Source organism: Mesoplodon densirostris, chromosome 2 (assembly GCF_025265405.1).
Source record: "Mesoplodon densirostris isolate mMesDen1 chromosome 2, mMesDen1 primary haplotype, whole genome shotgun sequence".
NCBI classification, from domain to species: Eukaryota; Metazoa; Chordata; class Mammalia; order Artiodactyla; family Ziphiidae; genus Mesoplodon; species Mesoplodon densirostris.
Genome location: NC_082662.1, coordinates 141,242,061 through 141,261,612, shown reverse-complemented (window position 1 = coordinate 141,261,612; position 19,552 = coordinate 141,242,061). Strand labels below are relative to the sequence as shown.

Here is a 19,552-nt window from a genome sequence, read left to right as displayed (position 1 = left end):
AAAGAACATTTTTAAAAACTATATTTCATTCCCACATGAATATGGGTCTATTTTTGGACTTTATATCCATGCTTTTAGTTTGTCTATATATTCACACAACCAGTTCCTCTGTGTTTTAATTATTGAGTTTTCATATTGTGAACCATTGCTTTGAAGTATCCCCCTTTCTTTCCCCCCTGCTTTTCAGGGTTTTTCTGACTATATTTACTTATTTATATTTCTATATGAACTTCAAAATTAGTTGATTTTTAATTTTTAATAAATTACATTGATTTTTAGACTAATTTTAGGAACGTAGACATTGTATGATGTTGAGTCTTCCTAGCCCAGAATTTGTTATGCCTTTCCATTTGTCCTAGTCTTGTATGTGTGTGTGTGTGTGCGTGTGTGTGTGTGTGTGTGTATGTGTTTCAAGATTGTTTTAAAGTTTTCCCCATTTAGATTTTCCAATTTTTATTATGTTTATTCTTTGGTATCTTGTTTTATTTTTGATGTTTCAAATGGTTAGTTTTATTCTATTATACCTTCAAACAGCTTTTACCTCTATAAATGGAAACTATGGATTTCTATACATCAATTTCATATCTCAGTTAATATACTGAATTATTGCATTACTTATAATAGCATTTCAGTTGGATTCTCTTAGAATTTCCTGACATGCAGTTATATCATCTGAAAATAATGATACTATTACTTTCTCCTTTCTATTTTTCATATTTTGAATTTCTTTTTCTTTTATAATTATGCTAACAATTTTATCTCAAATAAGAGACTGATACTGGCCATTTCTTTCTTGTTCTCAACTTTAGCAGAAAGGACTCTAATATTTTCCCCCTAAGTTTGGTAGGGCTCTATCTCCACTGATTCCCATTATATTGGACATTTTTGCTAAGAATACTCATTGATTTTTTTAAAATGTCATTTTACTCTCTATCAAGATGACAGGATGTTTTTCTCCTTAGATTTAGTATATTATGTATATATTAATCTGCTCAGGCTGCTGTAACAACAGAAATTTATTTTTACAGTTCTGAAGACTGGAAGTCCCAGATCAAGGTCTGGCAGGATTCAGTCACATGGCCTTTCCTCTATGCATGCACATGGAGAGAGAGAGAGGTTGAGAGAGAGTTCTGTGGTGTCTCTTCTTATAAGGACCCTAATCCTAGTGAATCAGGGCCTCACATTTATCACTTCACTTAATCTTAATTATTTCCTTATTCCAGATATAGCCATACTGGTATTAGGCCTTCAATATATGAATTTTTGGAGGACACATATATTTAGCTCATAACAATATATTATATATTGATATATTTCCTAATTTTGAAGTTTCCTTTCATTTTTCATATAAATCTATTTAGTTGTGGCATATTTTTCTTTTAAAGTGTTTTTGAATTTTGTTTGTTTTATTCAGGAACTTTTCATTGATATTCAGGGTAAATTGATATTTTTAAAGTAACAAGTCCTGGAAGAATGACTGGGACTTGTTTCAAGAGCAAGAATAATGAGATGATAATCAAGAAGTTAGTGGTTTATGAGAGTAAGCCAAATTCTAGTACAAGAGAATGAGTCAAATTAGAGATCAAAGTAGTTTTTTCTTTTTTAATCAGTAATTTATCTGGATCTTCTATTCAAAGGAAACTATGTAACAGGGGTCCCCAACCCCCAGGCTGGCAACTGGTACAAGTCTGAGGCCTTTTAAGAACTGGGCCGCACAGCAGGAGGTGAGTGGCAGGCAGGCGAGCAAGCAAAGCTTCAACTGCTGCTCCCCATCACTCACATTACCACCTGAACCAACCCCCTCACGACCCCCGTCTGTGGAAAGATTGTCTTCAATGAAACTGGTCCCTGGTGCCAAAAAGGTTGGGGACTGCTGCTATATAGCAAACTCAAGTATACTTTTACTCTGTTTTGCACTGCTTGATTTGTAGCTTCTTAGAGAAGGAAAGTTTAAGTGGAGTCCTAAGATTTTGGATGCAAAATTGTCATTTACTCTTTTTATCAGCTATGAATGTATGCTGTGTAGAAAAAGCTTAAAAATGTGGTTTAAAGAAATGAGTGAATAAAAAAAATAGAAAATCATCCTTTCTCCTTGATATGATGAAATTTAATTCCAAGTTGACCCAAATGATAATTACTAATTGAGAGACCACTATTTTTTCATTTTTAAAGGTTGAATAAAATTTCCTTGCATCCAAACCTTATTAATTGGCAATTTACGTTTAGATTAAGACAGATTTCACTAAAATCTCTGACCTATCTTATTCAGGTATATCTTAGTTGGCTCAACCACTAGTCATTGTGAGATCCAAGATAGAGGAGTTGACTGGAGTGATCCTTTCCCACAATGTATAAGTAAGTAAAGACTGTTTTTGCCTTGACTATAAACCTAAACCATGTTACGTAATAAAACTTCTGTGCCTCTTTGTTGCTTATTGTACACTCCATTAGAATTTGCATCATGAATGTTAGATTTTAAGGATGCTATCCCTGATTATTTCTTCCTCTTCATTTCCTCATCTCAGTTGCCAAGTGTGAGCCTCCTCCAGCCATCAGCAATGGGAAGCACAATGGTGGAGATGAAGACCTCTACACATATGGCTCTTCTGTCACCTACAGCTGTGACCCTGGCTTCTCAATGTTAGGCAAAGCCTCCATTTCTTGCACAGTGGAAAATAAAACAATAGGTGTCTGGAATCCAAGCCCTCCTACTTGTAAAAGTAAGTCACAATGATGACTGTATTAAGGAAAATGGAATGATTCAAAGACAAACTAACCAAGGCAATGATGAACTCATTCATTTGTTCAACTAAACATATACTATTATTAGTCAGGATAGCATAGGTGATTCTGCAGTAATAATCAACACCAAAATCCCAAGGCTTTTTAATAGTAAAAGGTTTGGTTTTTGTTTGTTTTTGTTATTCTTTTGTTTGTTTTTTGGGCTCCTTTTTAGTGCCCTGCTAGCCTGGGAAACCCTCTAGGAGGCTGTCATTTATATGGTAATCCAGATTGTTTATATCTTCTGACAACTCCCTCACCAAATTTTCACAATCAGTTCAGCAGGGGAAGTGAACAAGGAGACAATCCTTGGCTCATAAATTCTTTGACTTCAAGTGATATATCTCACATTTCATTAAAATCTTTTGCCAGACTAGTCCCTTGTTTCTGCCTAGTGTAAAGGAAATAAATAGGAAATATAGTCTTCTGTTTCTCCTGGAACAACTAGAAATATGGGTGTACACCACATTAATAATGTCAACCCTCAAATATATATTACAGTGCTATTAACTATAGTCACGAGGCTGTACATTACATCCCATGACTTATTTAGAACTGGAAGTTTGTACCTTTTGACTCCCTTCACTCATTTTGCCCACTCCCCATTCCCACCTCTGGCAACCACCAATCTATAATTATAAATTTGTTGTTGTTTTTGATGAGAAAGTTGTAGGACTTTATTCACATTGACTAACATGATGAAACCTCATTTTGCTAAGGTTCCTAGGAACTGAAAGGATATATGTAAGGCTTTAAAATATTTTCTTTGTATCTACTTGATATGTACTTGTATCAGGTCTCCCTGTGAACTATATCAACAATAGCAGTCGCATGCGTATTTCCATTTCTCTTTTATAACTCAGATGTCTTTTTTATGCTTCTTTAGATGTTGTCTGTCATCGACCACTAGTTCCAAATGGAATCATTGTCTCTGGATTTGGACCCACCTATAACTACAAAAACTCTCTTGTGTTTAGCTGCAAGAAAGGTTATATCCTCAAAGGCAGTCATTTAATCCATTGTGAAGCTAATAACAAGTGGCATCCTTCTCCTCCCATTTGTGAACTCAGTGAGTATGGATCAACAGAGTTCCATATTTGGCATCTAAAGTTATCCAGGAGTATGGGTGTAGCATGCTCACAGGCACAAGCCCACTTAAATCCCAATAGTCATTTTAAATTAAATTAGTACTTTTCTTTAGTTCTTTCATGTCAGAAGTAAGGTTTTTTTGCTAGTAATCTCTTAGTGTTATTTGAGGATTTCATATACATATATCATACAGTTTTGACACCAGTGACACCATAGATATTGCAGATTTATTTATTCCTTACAAAAATTTTGCAGTAGACAAGAGTAAAATGTCTCATCCAAAAAATAAACATATTCTGAGAAGTGTTTGAAACATGAAAGTAAAATTCCTTCAAGAGGTCTCCTTTTCAAAATTTGCACAGAGATGCTCTATGGGCTAGTGTTGACCTTGAGACCCTGAAGTTGTAAATGCATATGGATCAGTCATAATATTAATGATACTTATTACTAACATTTATTAAGCACTTTCTATGTATCAAGAATTGTTCTAAGTGCATAACATCAATTAATTCATTTCGTATTTACATGATCCTAAGAGGTAGTTACTACTTTTGTTTTTTTAATCCCATTTTAATGATGAGAAAACTGAGAGTGATTAAGCACACGTTCACATAGTTAGCTGGGGATGGAAGCCACTGCTACATTGCGGCTTATTCATTCCTTCTGCCATCACAGAAATTAGGTGACATTTTAAATATGTAGTGACAAAATTTGATAAATATGCAACTTGACAGACATGTATCCCCTCTTCAATCCATATGTACCTTTGGCATCATATTGAGTAGAAAAAAAAGCAAAATCCAAAAGTTACATGGGGTAAGATTTAAGGCCAAATCATGAAGTTCCTGGTAACAGTGTCAGAGTGTCTGGGGGGAAGCCTTCCACTGTAATTCCCTATTAGGCAAGGAGACAGTGGAACGTTTGGTTTATCTAGCAGCAAATTTTTGCTGCTTATTCTCAGTGATCCTCTAATGCTTCCCTTGCTGAAATGCACTGACACGTAAGGAGAACTAAGCCCCTGTAGATTGGCCCAATAACCTAGATATTGTGCCTTTCTACACCATAGTGTGTCCCTCAATAGCAGCCTCTCGATCGCCATGAGCATTCAGTGCTTGGCAATAGTCTACCAGAGGTTGGTGCTGCCAAGTCTGTTCCTGGAATTCCCGTTTGCCTTTGCTGTCTGGTTGCTTCCTCAATTAAGGTGTGCTATACTTTTTTCTTTCTTTCTTTCTTTCTTTCTTTTTGGTGACAGGCTCAATGGGTCAATCTGCCAATCCCCGAAACAGCTTTCTTTTCATCTTTGTGCTTTTTTCATGATCAGATAGTTGTATTGGGTTACCAGACATTCCCCATGCTGTCTGGAATAGAAGAGGCTACGAGCTAAGTAATCAAGAAGTATTTGCAGTTGGGACTGCGTTGAAATATCAATGCAAGCATGGCTATAGACCTATTCCAGATGAGCCTCTGACTGTGACTTGTCAGGAAAATTTCACGTGGACACCATCTGAAGGGTGTGAACGTAAGTGAACTTTGTTTTGTGTACACGTGTGCATGTATCTTCTTTTCCACTGAAAGTGTTGAACACGTGCTAAGATTCTGTACCTTATTTATTTATTTATTTTTTTGCGGTACGCGGGCCTCTCACTGTTGTGGCCTCTCCCGTTGCGGAGCACAGGCTCTGGACGCGCAGGCTCAGCGGCCATGGGTCACGGGCCCAGCTGCTCCACGGCATGTGGGATCTTCCTGGACCGGGGCACGAACCCATGTCCCCTGCATTGGCAGGCGGACTCTCAACCACTGCACCACCAGGGAAGCCCTCTGTACCTTATTGATTATAATTGATTTCTCAAAATATTTGCTTTGAAATACTTTTAGAGTTAATTTACTGGAATCTTTGCAAATTAGTAGAGAAGCTATTTCAAAGGTCATCCTGAAGATTGAGAGGGCTGAAAAATCATGCCCATCCTACTCTGCCCCTTTGAGTTCAGTATCAAATGAAAAACCAACTTGGGTATCAAACTCGAAAATAATGGATCAGCTTTATAACCAGTAAAACTGGAGTAGGGAAGACTACTGAATTATGGTCCAAATCAGATTGCATTCATGGTCCTTGCTTCACCATTTGAGATTTTGGATTGCCTGGTTGAGGGAAAGTCTATGAGCCAGACACTAACAGGATCAGGTGTCTTATAGTTATTGAGACACTACTGAGATTAGAAAGAGCTGGGCCTCCTTATCTGGTCTAGAGAACGCATTCTCAGGAGGCCAGTTCTGCCATAGGAAGGAAGAAAGACTTGACCAGAAATGTAGAGGCTTCTTCACCAGATGAAACCCCCTCATCTCTTCCTCCTCCTCCTCCTTTGGGAAAAGTGAGTGAGGAGGTGAGGGATTGGTGGATGGTATTCTAGTCTTAGGTAGGAATGTCAGGAAATGAGGACAAGGACTCTTCATTCAGACTACTAGAATTCTGTCATTTATAAGTGACATCATGGAGGCCTAGACTATAGGGATTGTTACTCCATACACTTAGATTTTAATATATATGTAAAAGACAGATAATGAGCAGTGGTGGTTTAGGTCAACCTGTTGAGAGATCAATATTCAAAATCAGGAATTAACTAGATATAATCACAAAGAATCATATTCACAGTATGATTGTGATTCTATTGGGAAATAATAGGGAACATTTTATTAATAAAAGGACAAAATTAAAAGCATACTTAAAGAAAAATAAGAGGGAGAATAAATAGCATCCTTTGGAGGAATCTACCCTAATGAATAGGAAAAAAAACTCAGATATTTAATATATCAGTTTCTTATATATAAATGGATGTTCACAGATGCTTAAAAATCTACTTGTTTTCTAAATTAGGTTTAAAGCTTCACTGATTGTTATGTTTAAAAAAAACCTTTTTACCATCTATAAATCAGAAAATGAGAAGTAGTGTACTCAAGTTATCACAAATGTGCTATATCCATATATTGGTAAATTAATATATATTTATATATTATAATTAACATAAAATAAATATAATTAATAATGAGGTATATAAAAGTTATTTGTAAGTTCTACACCTAATATAATGTCAGGTATTACTATGAAAATTTAAGGCTTATTTTCATGAATTAATTAGCTTTGACAGATACAGAGGTAGTGCTAACTATATTTGCAATTAGGGATCTAGAGTATTTTATTCTAAGTTATTTAAAAATAATTCTAGTATTAAAAAGTGTTATCTGAGAGAAAATTTCTACAGCTTTAAAAAATATATTTATTTGATATATATATGTATATGTACATATGTGTGTGTGTCTGTGTGTGTGTGTGTGTGTGTGTATAACTGAATCACAGTGCTGTACACCTGAAACTAACATGACATTGTAAGTCAACTATACTTCAATTAAAATGAAATAAAATAAGTATATATATTTATTTACATTTCCTTTATGTCAGCTTTTTAAAACATTTCAAATTAAGTATTTTTTACAGCTTTTTTGTTTTATTTATTGACATGCAATAAAATGTACATATGTAGAGTAATTCTATCAATTTGATGTAAGTGCACCCTTTCAAAATTATCAGTACAATCAAGGTAATGAATATATCAATCTGTCTGAAAGTTTTCTCATGCTTCTTTGTAATTTCTTCCTCAAGCCCTTCCCTGTCCTTCTTCCTTCATTGTCTCCAGAAAATCACTGCTCTGCTTTTATAGATTGGTTCGCTTTTTCTAGAATTTTATACAAGTATGTGCTTTTTTTGTCTGACATCTTTCACTCAGCACGATTATTTTCAAATTGATAGATGTGGTTATGTACATCAATAATTTATTCCTTTTTATTGCTGAATAGTATTCCATGGTATAAATGTCCCACAGTTGTTCAGCTGTTTCCCCACTGAAGGACATGTCAAGGGAAAAACTTTTTACTTACTCACATATTTACCATTTCTGGTGCTCTTCACTCCTTTGTGTAGATACAGCTTTCCATCTGGCATTATCTTCCTTTTGCTTCAGTCACTTCCACCAACATTTCCTATAGTTTAGATATGCTGGTGATGAATTCTTTTAGCTTTATACATTTGAAAAAGTTTTATTTTGCCTTTGTGTTTGAAAAATATTTTTTCTCAACAGAGAATTCTAGATTGATAGTTTTTTCTTTCACTATTTTAAAAATGTTGCTTCTACTGTCTTCTTCTTTAAAAAAAATTTGTTGAAGTACCACTGGTTTATAGCATTATATGTTTCATTTGTGCAATATTATATTTCTACTCTGTATACACTACAGCATACTCACCGCCAAAAATTTAGTTTCCATCCATCATCATACAGTTGACCCCTTTATCCACCTTGCCCTCCCCCCACCTCTTCTCCTATGGTAACCACTACTCTGTTCTCTGCATCTACATGTGTGCTTTTGTTTGTTTTGTTTTGTTCATTTATTCTGTTTGTTTGTTTTTTATATTCCACATGTAATTGAAATCATATAATATTTGTCTCAAGATGTCTGTTGTCAGTCTTGTTTTTTGTTCTTCTCTATTTAGGGTGTCTTTTTTCCTTAGAAAGATTAAAAAAATTTTTCTCTTTATCACTGGTTTTAAGAAATTTGATTATGATATGTTGTACCTTTCATCCAGTTTTCTTTTTGTTTCTTGTGATTGGGGTTTGCTGAGTTTCTTTAATCTGTGGATTTATAATTTTCATCTAATTTGATAAAATTATGACCATTATTTACTCAACTATTTTTTCACATCCATTCCCTTCTCTCTTTCAGGGGCTCTGTTTACACATGTATTAAACCACCTGAAGTTGTTTCACAGTTCATTGTAGCTCTGCGTCTTTTTTTCCCAGTCTTTCTATCTCTTGATATTTCATTTTTGATAATTGCTATGTGTTCAAGTTTCTAAATCTTTTCTTTTGGAGTGTCTAAATTAATATAAATCTGACTGAATTTTTTATTTCAAATACTTATCTGTACATGCGACAGCTCAACTATGAGTTTTTATTTCTAAAAGTTTAAGTTGGGTCTTTTAAAATATTTTTAGTGTCTCTGCTTAACATGCTCAATCTCTCCTCTATATTCTTAAATATATGAAATACAGTTATAATAACCATTTCAATGTCTTTATTTGCTAATTATATCACCTGTGTCATTTTAGGGTTTGTTTCTGTTGATTGAATTTTCTCTTCATTGTGTGTTATATTTTCCTTGCCTCTTTGTATATGTAGTAGTTTTATAGTTGGATGCCAGACACTTTGAATTTGATCTTTTGGTGCTGGGTATTTTAGTGTTTGTTAAAAATCTCCTTGAGTTTTGCTCTGGGATTCAGTTAAATTACTTGGAAACCGATTATTTTGAGGCTTGCTTTTTAACTTTGCCTGGAGGGATTGGAGAAGCCTCCTACTGAGACAATATTCTTCTGATTATTCTATCAATACCCCATGAAATATGAGGCTTTCCAGTCTATCTGGTGGGAAGATGAACCATATTCAGTCCTGTGTGAGCTCTAGATATTGTTCTCTCTGCCCTTTTGGGTTCTTTATTGGTTATTTCCTTACATGCAGCTGAAACTTACATGCATCTGAACACTTAAAGGGGATACTCTGAAGATCAGCAATGCTGTATCTCTGATCAGTCATTTCCTTTTCATCACTCCGCCTGTGAACACTGACCTCTTTGGCCTCTCTGGACTCCCGTCTCTGTTTCTTTAACTCCTTAACAACGTTCAGGGAGAGAAAAAGGCTCTGCCTTGGTTCTCCCCTCTCTGTGCTAAAGCCTGAAAACTCTCCAGACTGTGACTATCAAAGAGCTTTTCTCATTTGCTTCCTCGCTATTAGGGATCACTGTCTGTATTGCTTGATACTTAACATCAAAAAGCATTATTTCATTTATTTTGTCCTTTCCCCCTTTTGTCCTTTTTAAATTGTTTCAGTCTGAGAGTGAATCCTATCCCTGTTACTCCGTCTTGATCAGGAACAGACGTCGAAATAAAGGTTCTAAAGTATGGGTTGGCCAAAAAGTTCCTTCGGCTTCTAAGTAAAAGACACATTTTTCATTTTCACCAAGAACTTTATTGAACAACGTATTTACTATTTTGTTCCACTACCTTCTGCCATTTTTTCAGGAAATTTCATAATTCCATCTTCCCCAAACTTTTTATCTTTTTGAGCAAAGGACTGTTCCAGGTGCCTTTTACAGTCTTCCAGGGAATTGAAAATTTTTCCATTAAGAGAATTTTGTAAAGACCAAAATAAATGCAAATCCAAATGTGCAATATCTGGTGAATATGGCAGATGAATCAAAACTTCCCAGCCGAGCTGTAACAGTTTTTGCCTGGTCATCAAATAAACATGCAGTCTTGCATTATCCTGATGGAAGATTTTACGTATTCTTTTGACTAATTCTGGATGCTTTTCATTGAGTGCTGCTTTCAGTTGGTCTACTAGGAGCAGTACTGGTTGGAATTAATTGTTTGGTTTTCCAGAAGGAGTTCATAATAGAGGACTCCCTTCCAATCCCACCATATACACAACATCACCTTCTTTGGATGAAGACCGGCCTTTGGTGTGGTTGATGGTGGTTGATTTCGCTTGCCCCATTATCTCTTCCATTCCACATTATTGTACAGTATTCACTTTTCATCACCCATCACAATTTGTTTTAAAAATGGAACTTTTTCATTACGTTTAAGTAGAGAATCACATGCGGAAATACAGTTCAAGAAGGTTATTTTCACTTAATTTATGTGGAACCCAAATATCAAAGCAATGAACATAAGCAAGCTGGTGCAAATTATTTTTAACGTTTGATTTGAATATTTTGAGTATGTCGGCTATCTCCCACATGGTATAACATTGATTGTTCTCAATTAATGTCTCGATTTGATCACTATCAACTTCAACTGGTTTACACGACCATGGAACATCATCCAGAGAGAAATCTCCAGCTAGAAACTTCACACACCATTTTTGACACATTTAATCAGTCACAGCACTTTCTCCATACACTGCACAAATCTTTTGTTTTGCATTTCTGTTGCGTTTTTACCTTTCTTGAAATAATAAAGCATAATATGCCGGAAGTGTTGTTTTTTTCCTTCCATCTTCAATATTACACAAAAATTCATCAATTTTGATAAGATTTTTTTAAATGCACGCTGATATTATCACAATACAATCTAACAAAATTGTTGCGAATGAAGCTAAAGGCAACTAAGCACTACTAGAACCATCTTATGGAAAAAAACTGAATGAACTCTTTGGCCAACCCAATAGTTCTTTCTCTTCAATTTTGCATCAAAAAAAAAAAAAATCCTGACCTTAAGCAATAACTAAATTTCATCCTGTGTATTATCTCTAAAGTTGATATAAAACTCTGAAAATATTTATTTCTTCATCCTTGAGAATAGAGAGGGAGAGGTATATATGAGTCAATAAAGCTTTGCCAAGAGGTATTCGTTAATAGGCAGTTCCAATCATTCTGAATGACGTAACTTCAAGGACGATCACCAAAAGATAAATTAAGAATTTATTTATTGTTATTCATGAAAAACATATTGGAAATTAACATTTTATACAGACTTCCTTTAGCACCTAAGTTTTACAACATTTTTGTTGAAGACTAACAAACACAAGAGTGCACAGTAAACACACCCATGTAACCACTGTGAGAGATATCCCTGTGGCTCTAACCAGTCACCAACCACACTTTCCTGTCTTATAACAGGTAAATGTTTTTCTGACTTATAACATCTATTTTAGAACTTTATATAAACAGAATGATTTGGTATTTTGTATTTTGCTTCTTTTGATCAACATTTGCGAGATTCATCCATATTATGGATTGAAGTTGTGATATGTTTATTTTTATGCCTGTTTAGTACTCCCTTGTAAAATATATATAATTTAGTTATTCATTCTCTTCTTGATGGGCTTTTGGATTGTTTCCAGTTTAGAGTTATTAAGAATAATGCTGCTTTTAGCATTCTTGTATGTGTCTTTGGGTACACATGTAACAGATGTGTGCTGGATAAACATCCAAGACTGAAATTGCCCTGACATAAGTATAAACATGTCCATAATTAGAAGATAATGTCAAATTTTTCAAAATAGTACTCTATATGACTTCAGTCCTTGAAATTTGTTGAGACTTACTTCATTGCAAAGCATATAGTTATTTTTTACAAATGTTTAGTATGTACTTGAAAAGTTGTGTATTTTGCAATTTTGGGGTACAATACTCTACATAAGAAAATTAGATCCAATTTGTGAATGGTGTTGTTCAAATCTATATCCATTTTTATACTGATTTCTTGTCAGTTCTATCAGTTCCTGAGACAGCTTTGCATGTCTCCCTGATGATGCCATTAAACATGGGCATCACTTTTTATCTATCAGGGGTATGCTGCCCAACACCAGAGCTGGAGATTATGAGAATCACAAATGAAAGGAGAGATTTTGCTGACAGGTGTGAGTATGCCTATGGACACAATGTTTCATATACATGTGATGAAGGCTATTACCCTGTTTCTCCTGACGGAATGAGTTCATGCCAAGCAGATGGCACGTGGAAGCCTGAAATGCCAGCATGTACGCAAGGTAAGAATATTGAGAGAACTTTTCATAATTGTTCTACAGATTCCTCATATGGTCCCATTTTGTTCCACAAATGATCAAACTGCTTAAAACCAGGTGGCTTTGGGGTTGTTTTTTCCAGAAATATTGTGCAAATGTGGTCATAGATATTATACGTACCACTAGCACCATGCAAGGCAGCTACAGAACAAGGTTTATCAGTTGAAAAACATAAACAAACAAAAAGTCTTATAAGAAAATTTTCTTGTAAGAGAAAATAGTAGTATTGATAAAATCTTCAAAGTCTCATTTTCTCATTTTTCCTGCATGTATTGTCTGTAAGCACTATGGTCTATGTTCCAATAAAGAGAGACACCACCTTACAAGCCTCTGTATTTATAAGTCAAGGGGGCAAGAAGCATTTATAAACTTATGGAACAATGGAAGCTCCCAGGTTGAGGAAGTGACTTTGTTAGAAAGGGGAACCTTTGGAGTCTAGTGATTTTTCTTGCCCTAACTCAGTCTTGCTAATTCACCTCTTTGTTTAAATACCAGAAGGGAGAAGAAATGAGTACCTAGGGCTATAAAGATCTGTTTCTAATTAGGTTAAGACACTGGAAATATCATCATTATGGAGATATCTTCATTATGAAAGACTCTTTACATTAACATGATAGAGATTATTGGGTATCTTAGTTTGGGTTACTCTGAAAGCAAAGCTTGAGAAAATGACTAGGGTGCCAGTAGTTTATTTTGGATGCTAAAGGATCCAAAAGTAGGAAGTAGGATCCTAGGGAGTAGGAGTGAAGGATGAGATTGAGACAGGGAAAAGAGAAAAGGTGAATATTGTAAACAGCAGGTGTTCAATTCTTTGAGACCACTAAGTGTAAGGAATGCCTTTCAAAATTGTCTCTCTGAAGGATGGGAGACTGGGATGTTTGTCCACTGCTTTCTGTCCCCCATCAGTTTAGGGTTGCCCTGAGGGCAGTAACTGCCCCCCAATTCCAACTGTGCTTCTCCAACTTCAGAGAAGGCCCAAGGCAGAAAACCTGAGAGATTCACTGTGAATGCTTTCTGTAGAACACCATCAGTATAAATGTGAGCTTGTGTAAACTACGTACTCCAGCTAAGACTGTAATCAGAGGTGGACCAAAGGGATATGACATGAGTACAAAAGCATTTGCTACAGTATACCCTTTACACCACTCTGATCTGTTTATGCCCCTTTTACTTGTGCTCTATCACTGATTCTAAAGTAATGGCTGGCTGCAGTCTCTTAAAAAGTACTCTAAAGGAATGTTAGTAGAATGTTACCTCTGATCTTGAGGCTGTAGTTCATATAAATCATCTTCCTTTGCTACCACATGAGAGTGCAACTACTGCACAACTACTGCGCCTGAGAGCACAACTACTGCACAACTACTGCGCCTGAGAGCGCAGGCTCAGTAGTTGTGGCGCATGCGCTTATTTGCTCCACGGCATGTGGGATCTTCCCGGACGAGGGCTTGAACCCGTGTCCCCTGCATTGGCAGGCGTATTCTTAACCCCTGCGCCACCAGGGAAGCCCCCATGCATTTATTTTATTAATAAAAATTAAATCAAAATTTATTTCTAATGGAGTATTTGAAATGAAGTTGACAAAAGACTGTATGTGAACTCTTGACTTATATAAAGGTGAAAATGTTACCCTCACCATCAATGTTCAGAACAAGAAACTGGTTGCTAGGGACATTAAATGTTACAATACATGATCTTCAACATCAAAGTGGAGAGAAAAGAATGTATTAGTGTATGGAACTGTTAAACAACAGCTACAGAACATAAAATGCAGTTTTAGAGAGCTTGAGGACTTTGGTTGGGCACAGGTCTGTATCTAATCCTGCCCTTGACACTTAATAGCTGTGTTACCTGGTGAAAGGTACTTAACCCCTTTCACCTTTTTTTTCTTCTTTAATTTTTATTGGAGTATAGTTGATTTACAATGTTGTGTTAGTTTCAGATGTACAGCAAAATGAATCAGTTATACATATACATATATCCACTCTTTTTTAGATTTTTTTCACATATAGGCCATTACAGACTATTGAGTAGAGTTCCCTGTACTATACAGTAGGTCCTTATTAGTTACTTAAACCCTTTCAACCTCTGTTCCATTATCCACAAAATGGGGATGATGATAATACCTACCTCTGGAGTTGTTATGAGGATTAAATGAGATCATGCTGGTAATGCTTAGCATAGCATTATGATGAAAACAATAAATAATTCCAAGTCATCTATTGCTAATAAGTGCTATAAAATGAAAGAACAGTCATTGTTTATTGGAGTAGTCAAAGAAGGCTTGCAGATAAAGTGAGACTTCAGATAATGAATAGAGAAGATAAGAACATTCCAATAAGAAAGGATCCCAGGAGGAAATATATAGAAGTGGAAATGCATATGGCAGGTTTGGGTAAAGAGGAGTTGACTAGTTTGATTAAATAGAATAGTGATAGATGACTTTAAAGGACTTATGAGAAAGGCCAATAGAGGTTTTTTCCAGATGTCTATGGGTTGTTACATATGCTAGTTCTTTTACTTTTAGAAAATATAGCTTTCCAAAATCCCTTTCACTTAGTTTTAACCTTAGGAAGAAATTATCCTTCAACATAGGCCTTCCTCTGACATTTCCAGGCCTCTAAATTTATTGCAATTTTTCATACAAAATTGTGAAACTGGAGACAGTTCCCTTCTAGTGTTCTTACCCCAACATTTCATGTTCCTTGTTTCAACAGTTAAGTCACTGTTTAAGTTGTAAAATACAGTAATTACATTCTTATGGTGGTATTGTAGTTGTGAGAAAGTTAGGGATTGTTTGGAAATCCTGCATTCATTCAGAGTCTTTATAATTTTTCACAGTTGAATATTTTCTTTATTCAGCCTGATGTCTACTGAGAATAATTCTAGTTTAACATGGCTCGTTGTGAATAATTTATGCTTTCATGCCAAAACTCCTATTATATGTCCAAGCAGGGAAACATTTTAGCAATCCCCTAAAAAAAAAAAAAGTCCTATAATAAAGTGGGAGAATTCTCTCAGCCCAAGTTGCTTTTATTCACACACGTTTTCTTCCAGCTTCTTAGCCTGAAAGCAGTAGAAATGTTTGAGTTGTAACAAGTTATCCTATGGGAAAAGGATGAGAATGGGAAGACCAGAATCTCCTTCAAATCACCTGGATTTGAGAGAGTCCTGTTAATCTGAAACTATGAGCGCACACTCTTCCCTCTCTCTCACCAGCCAAGTTTGCAGTTCACCTCCCAGAATTGCCCATGGACACTGTAAGGAAGATATTACATACATACATATATATATATATATATATATATTAGACTTAAAAGCCAAAGTTTTTGCATTGCTTTACAAGTTTTCATCTTATGTCCCTTAAATTCTCATTCATCCTTCAAAACCCATCTTTAAGTTCTATTTTTCAAGACAATTTCAGTGAGTTGTACAATGCTTACTGATCTCCCACATCTTTTATCATTTAACCATTTTTTCATTTTGAAATAATTTCAGACTTACAAAAACTTGCGAAACCAGCTCAGAGTATTTCCATATGCTCTTCATTCAGATTCCCCCAATATTAACATCTAACATAACCACAATAAGATGATCAAAATAAGGAAATTAACATTGATATAATACTACAGTCCTTATTCAAAATTTTCATTTTGTTCCACTAATGCTCTTGCTCTGTTGCAAGATTAAGCATTCCATTTGGGTGTTTTTTTTTTTTTTTTTTTTTTTTTTTTTTTTTGTAAAATGTAATTTAAAAAAAACCCTTTATTGTTTTAGAGCAGTTTTAGGTTTACAGCAAAACTGAGAGGAAGATACAGAGATCCCCTCTCAGAGGTTTCCCATATTCCCCCTGCCTCTACACATACACAGTCTTCCCCATTATCAACATTCCTCACCAGAACAAGGATGATTTTTTTTTTCTGGTACGCGGGCCTCTCACTTTTCTGGCCTCTCCCATTGGCTCCGGACGTGCAGGCTCAGCGGCCATGGCTCACAGGCCCAGCCACTCCGCGGCATGTGGGATCTTCCCGGACCGGGGCACGAACCCTCATCCCCGGCATTGGCAGGCAGACTCTCAACCACCGCGCCTCCAGGGAAGCCCCAAGGACTATATTTTAATACCTTCTTATCCTGAAGCTACATATGCCTGTCATGAAGGATATGTTCTGATTGGAGAGGCTAAAATCTTCTGCAAGTCTTTATGCTAGTTACCTTCACCTTTTCAATGTCAAGGAAGTGAAAAAGGAGCTGATTCCTCTAGATCCACCCACAGCCCACTGCTAAGAAGATAGAATTAGAAAATAGTGAGAGCAATGATTCCTGTTGATCAAAAGTAGCACATAAATTTTGTCTTTTATTTAGTTAGTTTGAATAGTTAAATCACACATGGTAAACTTTAAAAAGATCATTGACAATGAACTTGACTTCCCATACCTTCAAAAGCACAGCTCAGGGAGACGCAAGAGAGAGGAGATATGGGGATATGTGTATATGTATGGCTGATTCACTTTGTTATAAAGCAGAAACTAATACACCATTGTAAAGCAATTATACTCCAATAAAGATGTTAAAAAAAAAAAAAAGGCACAGCTCATCCCTTTTCCAGAGGCACCTACTACTACCTTGTTCTTAGGTATCTTTCCAGAGTATCTAGAGACAATATTTTTTACCTGAGAATATCTTTGTGGCTCTAGTAAAGTTTTCATGACAATCTCATGAGTTAATTCTAACTATTCAAGAAAGAGGAATCTCATGTGTTAATTCCCAAATCACGAAGTGTTAGAAATCTTCACAAAAGCCACCATTTTCCCATGACCCTTCCATTTCCATTTTCGGTGACCTGATGGTGCTCCTGGTTGGTCAACCTGTTGTAGCAATAAGATCAGTCAAGAATGGGCTTGCCTTCAATGTACATGGTGTTTTCATCATTTTGCTAACAATTTCATTTAACCCAGGAAGATTATGAGGCAAGAACAATGAAAAGTACATACCTAAGACCATATGCAGATCAAGGCTGTGGGGCGTAGCAATTAAGAGCAAAGTTCCTGCTACCTAAAAGCTATGTGACACTGAGGAAATTATTAACTTTTCCAGTTTCTTTGTAGTATCTAATTCACAGAGTTGTAGTGAGAATTAAATGAGATAAGGCATGTAAAGGATTTAGCACATGCTTGACAAAAGTACTTGCTCAATAAATGTTAATTATTACTACTGTAATTTGCATTATTACTATTATAATACTATTGTATTATGAAAATAAAAGATAATCTAGAACAACTTGCAAGACCTGAATATAACTTATGAACAGAATTTCTCACCATTTGTATTGTTCAATGCTGTTATGTTGTCTTTTACTGAGAAACACAGTATGCTCAAAAATATCTTTCCATTACAGCTATGTGTCTGAAACCAGAGATAGAAAATGGAAAGCTGTCCGTGGATAAGGAAAAGTATGTTGCATCTGAGAATGTCACAGTCCAGTGTGACTCTGGGTTTAGTTTGTTTGGTCCCCAAAGTATCACTTGCTCAGAGAACACAACCTGGCACCCAACGGTGCCCACGTGTCACTGGGTAAATTGCACGACTGTATGTCCCCGTGCTCTCAAACCTTAAAAGTGGTGCCTCCCCCAAAACACCACTGAGCCAGCAAAGGTGAGATCTGACTTTTGTCAGGATGTATAAGTAACTTACCAAAATTATCACTTTCCACCTTGAAGCACTGTGGTGGGCTGAGAGAGGCAAGTTTTCCTGCTCTGTGGCTGGAGCCAAGACCACTAGATATGGGGGGTCCCATAGTCCCAGATATCCTGACCCCTAGCTCTACATTTTATGTAATAAATGCTGTTTGCTCCATTTCTCATTGGTCATTAGAATTATTCCTCAGTTGTCCTAGCAGGGGTGCTCTGGGTCTCCTTTACAGCTCTGCATCTTTTCTGCTTCAGCTGTGCTTGGTTGCTGCTCAGAACAGATCTGGGCTTGGCCTGAATGTTCACATTTGCTAGGATGCAATCTTTCCTGATATCCTGTTCATCCATCCATCCACTGGTCAATCTCACATTTGCCAGTATCACCTCTTAAATCCACCCCCCACTCCCCGCCTCCTCTTTTCTTTAAATCACTTTTAGGAGGTCCCTGAGGTCTGTGAGCAAGCACACATGGGCAGACACCTCAGGCAGTGTCTCCCAAGCCCGCAGAATGTGAAAATGGCCCTAGAGTTGTATAAACTGTCTTGAAGACCAGATGTCTTTTATTGGAAGGTACCCTGGCCCACCCGCCAATTCTTCCAGCCCTGTCTTTAGGGAGAATATGCACATTTGTGTAGGTTAGACCTTGGAATTAGGCAGATGCCTTGTACCCCCAAAAGCCCCCTCCTGGACCCGGCCCTCTCCCAGACACCTGCTGCACTGCAGCTCCTTGGCTATCCCGAGCTGCACGGCCTGCGCATGCACAGTATGCACCTCTTCTGCAGGCCTCGGGCAGCTGGAACCCTCCTGGCCCCTGTAGCTAGCGCTGGTCCCAGCCACCTGCATAGCCCCCAGGGCAGAGAGAGACCAGTCCCCGAAATCGTTCTGAGGTGGTGGCTTTAAACTAGCGACAGCCAGTCCCCATTTTCACTTGTTGCCTGATGGGGTCCCCTTCTCCTGAACAGTTGGAACGAGATAGTCAAGTTTAAGAACATCACTAAGAAATTTTTTTAAAACGAGGAAAAAAGAGGCCACTTTTGCCTTTAAATCAATGTACGGAATCTCTGTTCAACAACTCTACTGTTCCTTAAGCACAATCACTCGTAATAAACGTCTGGGCTCGGAGCGCTGGATTATGATTACTGCTACTGAAAATGTGTAATTTTTGATAATCTAGACTTTTGTGATTCAAATGTTTAAATTTCTGGACCCGAAGTGCTGGCTAATTAAATAAGCACCCTTCAAATATCAGATTGTCTCTGTTATTGTTACTGTACCACGTTCGTTTTGCTCCATGCACAGCAAGCCAAACCTTGCAAGGAGTTGAGAGAACAAAATCTCAAATCTGCTTCCCTGAAGACAAAGGGCTTG

The 19,552-nt window shown here is 36.6% G+C and overlaps 1 protein-coding gene across 1 annotated transcript in view; it reads left to right on the top strand.

The window, feature by feature from the left end:
* The window catches only part of LOC132476356 (zona pellucida sperm-binding protein 3 receptor-like), a 57,443-nt gene that overhangs the window by 15,224 nt on the left and 22,667 nt on the right, over positions 1-19,552 (top strand). The window contains exons 4-8 of the mRNA XM_060078254.1: positions 2,270-2,355; positions 2,526-2,720; positions 3,668-3,850; positions 5,192-5,389; positions 12,264-12,464. Of these exons, the coding sequence (XP_059934237.1) occupies positions 2,270-2,355; positions 2,526-2,720; positions 3,668-3,850; positions 5,192-5,389; positions 12,264-12,464 (863 nt within the window). The remainder of the gene's footprint in view (positions 1-2,269; positions 2,356-2,525; positions 2,721-3,667; positions 3,851-5,191; positions 5,390-12,263; positions 12,465-19,552) is intronic.